This window comes from Spea bombifrons, chromosome 3, assembly GCF_027358695.1.
Source record: "Spea bombifrons isolate aSpeBom1 chromosome 3, aSpeBom1.2.pri, whole genome shotgun sequence".
NCBI lineage: Eukaryota > Metazoa > Chordata > Amphibia > Anura > Pelobatidae > Spea > Spea bombifrons.
This window is the reverse complement of record NC_071089.1, coordinates 25180323-25192852: the sequence shown is the minus strand read 5'-3', so window position 1 is coordinate 25192852 and position 12530 is coordinate 25180323. Positions and strand designations below refer to the sequence as shown.

The 12530-nt window shown below is 36.2% G+C and overlaps 1 protein-coding gene across 1 annotated transcript in view; it reads left to right on the top strand.

Moving 5' to 3' along the window:
- SLC24A3 (solute carrier family 24 member 3) overlaps window positions 1-4356 on the top strand; it is a 140217-nt gene extending 135861 nt beyond the window's left edge. The window contains exons 16-17 of the mRNA XM_053458817.1: window positions 1959-2024; window positions 3532-4356. Coding sequence (XP_053314792.1) covers window positions 1959-2024; window positions 3532-3684 — 219 coding nt within the window. The 3' untranslated portion in view covers window positions 3685-4356. The remainder of the gene's footprint in view (window positions 1-1958; window positions 2025-3531) is intronic.
- Window positions 4357-12530: the final 8174 nt, after the last annotated feature.

Here is a 12530-nt window from a genome sequence, read left to right as displayed (position 1 = left end):
CATGGCTACTGCATAGATTTTTATAAACACATGACCCATTGATTTTGAAAACACATTGTTATCTATAACATGTCATGCCAACTTGTAGTGGACCTTGTCAACTGCATTCACTAGTCAACTAGCTAGGGTTGCAAGTCATTTTACTTACGCATTCATCTGTAACTCTTTTATTGGGTTACCCTGATTTTTTCAAAGCAGTGGCCCCAGACAGCTTTCTTGCTGCTGTTGGCCCTTCATAATATATAGTGAAAGTTGGTGAGTTGAAATATCTTGTTAGGTGTACTTCATGACTGGTTAACTGATCCGTTTCATAAAAGGACAGATACTTTTCCATTGAACAGATTTTTCCTTGCAATCATTTCACAAATTTACAAGTTCCTGAAATCCTGGGTAACTTACATACACACTGGCACACATATTTACATATAAACATATTAACACACATTCCCTCCTACACACACACGTGTAACACATACCTAAACATTCACATTCATCCTTACACATACACATTCATGCTAACGCACACACACTTAAACATACACTCTAACATACATACATACATACTCACTCCCTCCCTTACCCACTCCAAAAAATGGCCTTAGGTTTTACATAAAAAGTCTGTCCATCATACCGAATAGTGCTCTTAATGTTTGTTCTGTGTTGCACAGCTTTGAAAGAATAGCAGTAACTACAAGACAGGGCAGGTCACAGGCCATTATTAGCATGCATGAGACTATTTATACTAACACTAGTATGAATAGCATCACTTCAAATTCCCCATTAGATATGACAGTGCGGTTAAATCCAGCTGTTAAAAAAGACAAAAGGAAAACATTTGCTACAAGTCATGAACTTTCATTAAAGAGTTGGATGATTGAGTTAGGTCGTGTTCCAGCTGTTGGTTATCTACCAATCCCACGAAGCACAGCCAAAACCCTAACAGAAATGTAAATATTGTTTTCTATGCATCATAAGAGTCAGGTGAATGGCTAGAAACATACGATCTAGGGATTGAGCCCTTGTAAACTTTAACCGAACAATGACAACTATGATCATGTTCACACATACCCTATACTCTCTATACCGCCCCCCAAAATACATTATACACACAATCCGTACACATTTTGTATCCCATACACACCTTGTAAGCTTTCCTCTCTGCTCTCAGTATTCTCCTGCTTTTTTGGCTAAGATCGGGTGAGTGCATGTGGGAGACGCAAAGACTGGTCCTCTGGCCTTACAGTTGAGTAAGTCGAGGGAGCCCAAGGTATGCGTTGGTGTCCCTTGGTTTGATGGACACGTGGCTTTTTGTGCGGGGGCACACTGCACACCACTGTTTTGAGTGAGCGAGAACTTTTTTTCACCTTCGGACCCTTTGCTGCACTTATATTAATGTGCCTCTGGCCTATGGTAATGGGGGAGTTTGTTGCATGTGAGCAACCTGCTAGGACCTCTTAGCTAATAGCGGTACAATTCTGAACTTTATTTACTTAATTATTGCATTTGTATGCTTTTTATTATAAAGTCCTCTTACAAAAATCCTGAGTGCAGTGCGGTATGCAGTTGTCTCACAGATAAACATTTAGCTGTAACGTCCCGCTAAGATTTACTAATACCATTGGTATGCTCTTGTTACGGAGGACTTGAATCATCCTGTTAGCGATGCTTGAGAGACAATGGCAAATATTTAATTCCTCTGATTATCAATGCATGATTCCTGTGGCATAACTCAAGATTTGTTTTACTTTTCTAATTCTCTTGTAGTGTTCTATTTTCCACTTAAGCCATCTTCTGCCAACTTTTTTGGCATATTTTCCATCTATTTTTCATCTGCATTCTATGGTAAAATAGGTTCCCACTGACTGTCTGAAATATTACTAGGTGTTAGCTATACCATAGCAATCTAATTTCATTTGCAGCAGTCCAATGTAATGTATATTTTAATGTCTTGTTTCTAGATCCAGCTGAACAGTCGGGGACTCATCTATTCTGTTGCATTACTACTGGCTTCCTTGTTTGTTACGGTATGTTTTAAATGTTCAGTTTGAGCACATTTTACCAGCCAAAGGTTAATATAAGAAAAAAGGAGAACAAAAAAGGATTTGTAATGGGTTAATTAAATAAATGAAAATTTACGTTAAACAGTAAGAGGTCTTTAATGATAAATTTAGAATTATAATTACTGATAAATTCTGAATAATTAACAGAGCGGTGGCATTAAAACCAAAACATAGGATTGATGAGTTAAGGATTAGTTAGCATAAGGAGTAGATTTTTTTATGTATTTAAAAAAAATAATGTTTATATTAATCAAAACTGAAAGATCTCATTTTTTTTTAATTTCCTTGTTTTTTAATAATAAGCAAATTTTGTCTATTAAAGCAACATCAAATGGATCTGAAACAGCTGATTTTAAATGGAATATCTCCATAGACGTACAGAGGTCCTTTATCAGCAGCCATCACTCCTGTGTTCCAATGGCACGCTGTGTTCACTAATCCAAGTTTACATTTAAAACGCTAATTGATCGTTAGAAAACCCTTTTGAAATGTTGTTTGAACTGCTAGAATTGTCCTTGTTTCCCATGAAAACAGCTAATTCACCCCAAACTTGTGAACAGTAGTGTCTACTAAAAAACTTCCAAAACATAGGGAATATTAATGATTATAGTTGATTCATTTAAGTTTTTGATCTTGATTATTTTTTTAGTTTTATTAGTAAATAACAAAAAAATGCACCAATGTGTACCATAATAATATACAATACAAGGTTTATTTGTAATGTGATAATCATAATCAAAACTCTTTCTTCTGTGCCTTATGATGCTTTTCCTAAGTCAACTATTATTTGCTAAAAAATCAAAAAGTATTTTGTGTTCTACGCTCCCTTTAATTAAGACAGAAATCAGTAATTATGGCGACATAAATAAAATGTATGAAGAAAATCAAACGAATACATTGAATGTATGTTAATATTATTTTCTTTAGATGGTACTGTCCCTTTAATATGTGTTCTCTATTTGTTTTATCTTGTTAGGTAAAATATTTTTGTTAGCCACTGCCCTTTCCTGAAAAAAATTGCTATATTGAGATATTGTTGTGAATCTTTTACACAGAGAGGGCAACTTTCAAATGAACTATTATCAATTCAAATGTATTTTCCCATAAGTTCACAGACTGCGATATGAGTTGCTTTGTAGTATTAGCGTACCTGGGAATTCTGCTTCTCGGGTTCTCTGTGTAAACACCCAAATCCTCCGGGTCGTGGAGCGGGGTCCTGACACGCCACACTCCCTGCCCATTTCCCATTTAAATGGGGGTGTTTCCCGTGATGTCAGCTAAAACCCCCGCCAAAGTCAGTGGGACTCACCGCCAAAGTCAGCGGGACTGTAGGTAGTCCTGGCCACGCCCTGCAACGGTAGGCTCCGGATTGCCGGTGCCCAAAAGTTCCCAGTTATGAGTATTGGCCCACCTTATGTTTTAGCGAATAGACAGAAATGTTGACTGATCATCTTGTATCTTATCCTTCCAGGTGTGGGGAGTCCACCTGAACAAGTGGAAACTTGATAAGAAGTTGGGAGTGGCGTGCCTTCTCCTGTATGGCATGTTCCTCTGTCTCTCCATCCTTACAGAGTTCAATGTCTTCACCTTTGTGAACTTGCCCATGTGCAGGGGAGGAATCTGATCTTTACATCAGACATGTGGAAGAGCTCATCTTTCCTTTCTGTGCAATACACACACACAGCCCTCAGCAAGAAACAACGGCGTACCCAGAAATAATCTCCTGGTTATTGTTCATGCAACTTGTTTTTTTCCCTCCTTTTTCCCTATTGCTGTTTTGAAGAGGAAAAACTCATTTCTTTGAATTGTGTTTTTGATGCGCCAGAGTCCTATACTCATCTTAGAATTTGTCCTTTTAAACAGTGACCAGGGTAATAGGTTGTAAGGCTGCTAACTGGCCCGGAGCCAGCCCTAAACCATGTCTGCTACAATTCCTTCTTTTAACTTATTTGGTGGAAGACTAATCTAATTTATGACTTCAGATTGCTCAAATATTAAGGAACAATGGGAAGGATTCATTGCCAGCGTTTAATTATAAGGAGTAACAAGGGATCAGAAGCTAAATTATTTTGCTTGTTGACAAAAAAAAAAAACTCTTTCTGAACGATCCGCTGGACTACAATTTCTATGTGAAAAAAATCCAAAACCCGCTGAGTGTCCTGTGAACTTACATATAATGGTATATATAATGTGTTGATCTTTTTTTGCTCGTAGTATCAAGAGAGAAGGCGGAAAGAATTTATTTTGATTATGAACAAACCTCTCTTTCTGAAAAATCTTAGCTAAAAGGTAGATTTTCAGAGGCAGCATTATGCTGTTGTAATTTTTAAGACAGGTATTGACACGGTCAAACCAGATGGCATGGGTTATAATGCCAAGGAGATATTACTGTAGTGCCCACAACACACTGCAGTTGCCCCTTGGAGTGCAGAAGGCTGTTTGAAACCACATGTTAATATATGACAATGGGAGCTCCTTTATATCTGCTCTAGATTATTGAAAACCGTCTGGTACAGTATTTTTGTATGCATAGGTTCTTAGCAGGCTTTGGCCGCAATATAAACACAAAAAAAAAAGTCATATGATTTTAGTCATACAGTTATGGACACTGGTCTCATAAAAATAGGCATATTTTGCACAGATGCTTTTCAATGACGTTACAAAACACCACTTTTCTTTGAGTGTACACTGGATCTGACCATATTGTATTTATAATATAATAACCTACTCACGTAAGATTGATATATACGTATATATAAAAAAAAAATCTGACCTTTTGTTTTTTTGTCTCACCAATTATTCCCAGTTTATCCACTGTTTGAAAATGAACATTTAATTTAACATGAAAATTTATGAACGGAAATGTGTGGGATATTTAGCAGTGTCAGTCTCTGTAAGTCATGGAAGCTCAAGTTAATTCAGGGATTTAGCAGAGGACATATGCACAGCAATGCTTATTTTTCTATACATATATATATATTAAATGGTGTTATATTGAGGTGCACTGTCCAGCATAGGTGTTACAGCTTAAATATAGTTTATTAATTTTAAAAAAAATGTTGGTCTTAGGAAAAACAAAACTCTTCCAATATCCATTTCATTCCTTCCAGATATCGGAAATGAATATGATTTGTCTATGGCTCATGGACACATTCTGCATTAATCCTATGCTTTGTTAGTTTTCACTGACCTATAAACCAGTGAATGAAGGTCGAGAGGGACAACATATAGGCCAAATACTTCACTTAATAGAATTCTGGGAATATACAATGGAAAGGGTGACTACTAAATATACATAGAATGTAACGACTGATGATCTTGACAGCGTGTCCTGAGTTGTGTATATTTACATGGCATTTAAGTGCTCATCTAATGCTCGTTGCAGAAGACAATAGGCTGGGATACATCACTGGATATACTAGTTTTATTGAGCAGACTAAAAAAGAAGATGAAATAGGTATATAAAATTTTATGAGAGTTAGAACTGAAAATAAGCACCACTGTTCTAGGCAGTTTACAAGCTCCAAACAATAACATCTGCTCTTTAACAGTACCTGGGTGCATCCAGTGTAAACATTTGAAAAGTAAGCATGTAATTCTTATGTAATGCTATTACAATAGGGAAAAAATAAAATTAACAGTAGCACTAAAATTGGTGATATACCATTTGACAATAAGATTAACAAACGTTAAGACATACTGGTACAGAAGGAGAAGAGGTCCTTGCTTTTGGGATGAGACAGAAGAAGAGTGTTTACGTGAAGGTGAAAATGTGATAGACTTATATTTAATATGTAGATTGAGGCTCCTCTTATCTTATCTTATCTCTCACTTATCTGAGTGAGAGATTGATTTCATATCCATTGACATAAGCACAAGTCTAAGCATAAGTCGAGAGTTTTTGTAGACCTGACTTCCTGTATCAATATGTAAATTTAGAATAAAATTAATATTTAAATTATTTTCTTCCCTATCCTAATGGTTTACACAAGACTAGAAAGCTGAAAAAATAATATCTAGTAATGGTTGTCCATGATTTATGATTAGTGTTGTATTAAAAAACATACCCTAGGAGCTCAGCAGCATGGAGATGTGGTGTTTTGCCTTCCCTATTCTCTACCTCTATCTAATTTCCCTACTGCCTGTCCTAGCTGGTTCCACTTTGTCCAAACCAGAGCTGATAACCAGGTCTCTGGGTCAACGTGGTTAATATCTGACTGGGCCTTTAGTGTTTAGCCTCGCTCAATTTCTAACTTAACTGGGGGCTAGCCCTGCTTCTTTAACTTTTCCGAGTACCTCTTTGATGGAGAGAGAGGGGGGCTTGACCATGTATACCAATGGCAATGGGAGATCACTAGGGCACCATATGTAATAAGTTTCAAGGTATGAGGTGTATAGTTGAAGGTGAGATATAAATCTGGCCCTTTTCCAGTTATGTATTATGATCCCTGAACAACCTTGAACATAAATATGTATTATATAAACTATAAAGGGGAACTCAGCAACACCACAATATTACACATGAAACATATGAAACATGCTTTGTTTCAAAACGCAAGACAAACATCTGCTTGAACACTAGTGGGTGATGGGCAGCCATGAGGAAGTGCAAGTGGAAAGGTCTGTGCAGACAGTTGTGTAGACCTTCATCTCCAAGCTACAGTGGCTGTTGAGGCTATTTTCAGCAGGTTGACAAATAAGGTTAAAATCTATTGCCTGTGATTTATCCAACATAAAATCTATGAGTAACCTCATTTTCACATCATCTTTTTGTTTTCTGGGAAATCATACCTTGGTGCCACAGTACATTAGGAACCTCTCTGGTGAAATCAGAGTGGTTAAACAGTATTAGTAATGCATCTACAGGCAAGGCCATTGTCCATGAATTCAGGATCTATAGCATTATATCTTATGCTGATCCTCAGGGAAGCTACAGGACAGTGCTGACATACCTCACATTTTATCATGTCCATATATACAGTTTTTGTGTATCATGTCCATATATACGGTTTTTGTGTAGTGAGTTTGTGATTCATGTAGCTTAGAAGGAGTTTTGCCTGTTGATTAGATGGTATATATTTAATTCAGTGGTATCTAGCCCCATATACACATTTCTCCTGTATTATATGAGGACCCCATTAGATAGCATATAATAGCGATTGACATGAGATATAGCTGTAGATTACTTTATACTAGACACCATTGACATGAGCACAAATTTATCATTGGAGCTTCCCTATCACATGGGAGAATTGTGTTAATATATGGTTTGATTATGTTCTTGAGAACCAATGTTCTGAGTTCTCCCTCCATAAACTGGTTGGTAGCCACTAAGCTCCGACCAATATAACACACGTTTTGCGTTAAACACATGTTCAAAACTGTTGGTTTATCAAAAGAGAGCTAGCTGCCTTTTTGGCTATGTTAATGAATTGTACGTTCCCAGTGATGACGCTGCCCTGGTGATCCCCCATCCTCTCAATATTGACATTGGGAAGGAGCAGAGCTTACCATGAGACGTGGGGTGTAACGAGGAAAGAAGTGGCTGGTCTTGGTTTGGTTGGGAAAATGGTAGACATGTGGCTAGTAAAGGAAGTGATGGGGCAGATCTTTACACCACCCCCACTCTATCCTCACCACTATAGGGTGCTCCAGCCTAGTCCATTGCTGCAGGTTGTCTCCTGCGTTAATAAGCACATACAAAAGGGGGAGGGTGCATCTGGGACAGAGATTATTTATGGAATAAAAAATAAGGTGTAAGGTGGCTGAAAAGGTAAAATGATCCTACATGGATCGTTTAATACTGGCATTGAGTTTTAATGTACATCTTAATGATGCATGCCATACAATAAGGCAAAATACTATTTTTAGATTCCAGAACCAGTTCCCCGTTCATTCTGACAGCATTTCCGTTTCTCTTAATGTGCTTTTTTTCATTTTTATGATTTAGTTGGAAAATAAAGATATTCTCATAATTGTGAGTGATGTTAACATTTGGCAATGTGTAATTTCCCATGTCATAAGTGTGTAGTTAATAGTCGGTACAGGCTGAATGTGCGCCTCAAATCATGGTGCTTGCTTGAATATAGATCAAATGAGCAAGTCGCTTTATGATTATCGCACTGAATTCAAAATGTCAGTTCCACTTCCACCCCACCACCTGAAGTAATCTTTATTAACATATCTGTCTAGATACCCCCAGGAATCCCAGGAGAGGTACTTTTCACGATCACATGCTTTTCTGAGGGCAACCATGGTGAGATATCTTCTTACACATCAAACAATGTATAACCCAAATTAGGGCATTCACTCAAGAAAATTAAAAAGAAGTCATTAATGTTTAGAGAATATCTATAATAAAAAATATAATTTTTAAATAGGTTATCATAGATTATTTAGCAGATATTATTCATCAAGCAGAGGGATAACTGCAGGAGTTTGAAGTTTTCTCTTTGTTTATTTGATGAGTGGTTTTTGATAACCACTTGTGGCACAAATATTGGATGTAATTCTCCAATTACAGCTGCCTAACACTTTATCATGGTTTGAGACGCCTCATGTCCATCTTCTGATGCTGGGTCTGATAGTAGTTGTTACCTGATGTGTTAACCTGGCACTGATCATCTGCACGGTGAAAGTATTTACCTGCATGTTGGTGGTAATGCATTTGGTCCAGTGATGGGGCAAGAACAGATGTACCTCAATTGGCATAGCTCTCTTTGTTCCTGCTCCTTTCAGGTCCATCAGAGTCATGGGTTTATTTCGGAAACTGTGATGTTGCAGTTGAGTCGAGTAGAAACTTTTCAAACTTTTTTAAGTTTTTTCCATTGATAGGGCTAGCTCTTCCTTCCAGAAAGTAAACTGTCCAAAATGCAAAGAGAAGTTGGTGAGTTGATTTTGGGAATAACCCGTGACTGCATAATCCTATACACTGTGTCTCTCCCTAAATGCCGGACATCAGGGATCCATAGAGAAGAATTCCCTGCTGTGTTCCCTACTCCCCCACTAGCCCAATGGGAGTTTGGTGATCATGCAGCAGGACGAGTTTTAACGCCGTTTGGCAATAGAGTGAACCAAGATATCAGCTGGCCAATGGCAAGTTGCCGCATCCTTCTTTCTTAGCCCAGTGGATGTAGCCACATTGACATTTGCACCATGTTTGCTGACACCTATGTTTTAAGTTGTTTTTTTATTTGTTGGTATATATTTAGAGATTTTTCCCTGTGTGATAAGAATTATTGTAATATAAGTTTTAACTTATGGATCAAGATTCTGTTTTACAAATTATTTAAAATGTTGTAATTGTATGTAAATAAGTGCTGAATTGGAGAAAAAAGGGATGTGCTGAAAGCTTATATAGTGATATTGTAAAATATGAATTTTCAATTTGTTAGCATGTAATATTTTTCTATTTGTTTTCATTAACCTGCATGACGTGAAATTACATAAAGATATTTTTAAATGTTTATTTTTTCGGAACTCAATCCTCCCTTATAGTAAATGACTAAAAAAAACTAGTAGACTGTGTTTTAACCCATTCACCATAAGCAGGGGTGAGCAGTCCATTGGACTAACCGTATGTCGCTGACAGGGTTAAGGTGCAGTCTAATCTTCCATCCAGGATATCCAAAAAAATTTAAGCTCTTTGTAATAGAACATATTTTTTATTTTCTTTAACATCTATGTTGTGATTGATGGTGTATAATAGTTTTTTTTTAGATAATTAGTCAATTTAGATATTTTAGAATTGAGTACACAATTATTTTTAATGACTGAATTGCAGAAATCATCCTGCAGAAATAAATAAAAGATTGTGACTGAAATAAAAAAAAAATCGGGATAAACCATTATTCGTTGTGACACTGTTACCTTTCAAGGTCATTACCTATTACTATATAGTGACATCAATGCTCAGCAGTGGGGAGGCAAGTAGGAAATGACAGAAATGGTAAACTCTAAATTGTAATAAAAATTTTAACATTTCTTCCCACCTACCCCAAATCTCCCAGTTCAAATATGTTCTAACTCTCTTGCGTCATCATGTTGATTAGAATAAATTAAGTTTATTCTAAAGTTGAAGATGTCCGTACACCTCCCTCAACATTAAATGAAACGGTTGGAACTCCACATTGCGGACAGTAGAAATAACCCACAACTATTAAAAACCCAAACAAGTATCAATTTGAATAAAATGAACGTGGGTTCCCTGTGTTTGGTAGAATGTTAACCCAGAATGCTTGGTGATGTTGACACTGGTTCCACTGGTTATTTCCAAGTCTCGCTTTCTTACTGAATTCCAAAGACTTTACGACCAAAGGGACTGATATGTGTTGGCATCTAACCCTCTTTGTGGAGCTTTTCACCCCTTTGATCAGCGTCTTTCTATCCTGTGTATAAGAGGTTTGTCAGGGATACTTTCAAATGCGACCCAATCAAGAAGCCCACGCACAAAGGGAACAGATACATCTTTTCTGGAATTCGCCCAAACTTAGGTCTTTTCTGTAATGTACACTTTTTTTTCAGAATTGAAATTTGGCACATTTTTAAAACATTGAAGGAGTTGTAAGTCTGAAACACCATGAGTTCTTGCACAAACATATCTTGAACAACACATAGACACAAACTAATAACTTCAACATACAATCAATATGCACTATCATAGAATAAACGTCCTCAAATATGGAAGACTGATATGGAATCAAACCTATAACAACTGTATACCTATACTGTACCCTTACATGTTTGTAGATACTTCTACAATCTCTACAATCTCTAGCTGTTATATGATTTGTACACCATTTTATTCCTCAAAATAATTAACATGAAACGTCAGGCCCTGGCTATACATTACTATGGTCGCTGTCCTGTCTCACCTAAAGCAAGCCATTTCATGCCACTTCGTTAATAATCTTTTCTACCACTACTTTTGTTTATCCTGATGCGATAAAGGACTCGACACACCATAATGGAATTGGCAAAACTATTTTATTTTCAATCTTCCCCTTAGCAAAGCAATTATACATGTAGAGGGGGAAAAAACATTGTTGGGTGATTCATTGGAAATTGTAATGCCATTTTTTTTATTATTGAATAAGAAAACTTGCCTGATAAAAAAAAAAACTAAATTATCTCAGGTAACATGGAATGCCAAAGGTCTAAGAACAAAGTAATATCTCTAAATGACCCACACACCTTTATTTATTTAATTGTATATTTGGAACATGAACTACTGGAAATGGCAATTAATTTTTTTTTATTTTTTTTGCGAGATTGAGGATAATATGATTTAAGCTATGAGTGTTAAATAAAATGTAAAATGCATTAGAAGTAACCTCTGTGACAATATTTAAGAAACAAATAGTTTTTGATACCTGTAATAGAATGTACAGTACTGCGGTGTCCATCTTTCTCTATAACGTGTGCTTCTACCCTGTGTGCTTATTTTTCAAAAAAGACTCTATATATTATTATATACATTTATAAATAAATATGCGGTGTATGTAAATAGTGCAATAAATTTTAGAGACACATATTCCTGTTGTGCAAACGGCCTTTGTGGACACTTTCTATTCTGTTATAAATGTATGGATCTCGTCTATTCGTGTAGAATATCCCGTAATAAATCTCATATAGAGTTATATGTGGTATTTAACCCTAGAGAGCAAAATGTTCATTTCAAAGAGACTGGGATTTATATAACTGTGTTACGAGTTTCCATTAAGGTGGGTGCTCTTTGTAGATGTTAACTTTTTTATTTGCCAAGGCAATTTGCACTGGGTTTGGTAAATATTTGTTTACTTTTTAAGATCTCAGTGCCAGCTGTGATACTAATTTACCCAAAGGGAAAGGGTTAAGAAGCTAAACCACGTAAGACAGGTTTGGATATTATAGATAGAATGCGCTCCTCAACAAAAACACCATCTTGTTGTAAATTATGACATCCTATGTTAAACCTGGGAATATTTGGGCAGAATTTAGAGAGTTGCCTTATGTTGATTATTCAGAAAAAAATGATTTTTCTATTTCTTTCAGGTTGGAGTATTTATTTGGTTAAATACAGTAATATTGCAACTTTCTTTTCTCGACATTTTTAACAGCTTAGTCATAGCATCATTTCGCTTTACTGCCATTTACTTAGCTTGTTAGTTGGATAGCATGAATTAGAGTCCAACTATGTTAAGACTTTTTAAAGGGTGATTATGATGTATTTTAGGTGGAATCAAATGAAATAATGTACATGCAGCAATTCTTGTTCATTTACTCCATCACAAAATGTGATTTTGTTTCCAGTGGGCATGAAAATATTGCTAAATTATTTTGAAAGCAAATACAAGAATACTTTCAAATGTATTCATTGCTGTCCTAATTTTTAAGACATATATATGAACGTATACATGGAACAATTTGTACAAGGAGAACTGTTTCATAAGAAAGTGTAATGTTATCCTCTTTTACTTCATATACGACTAC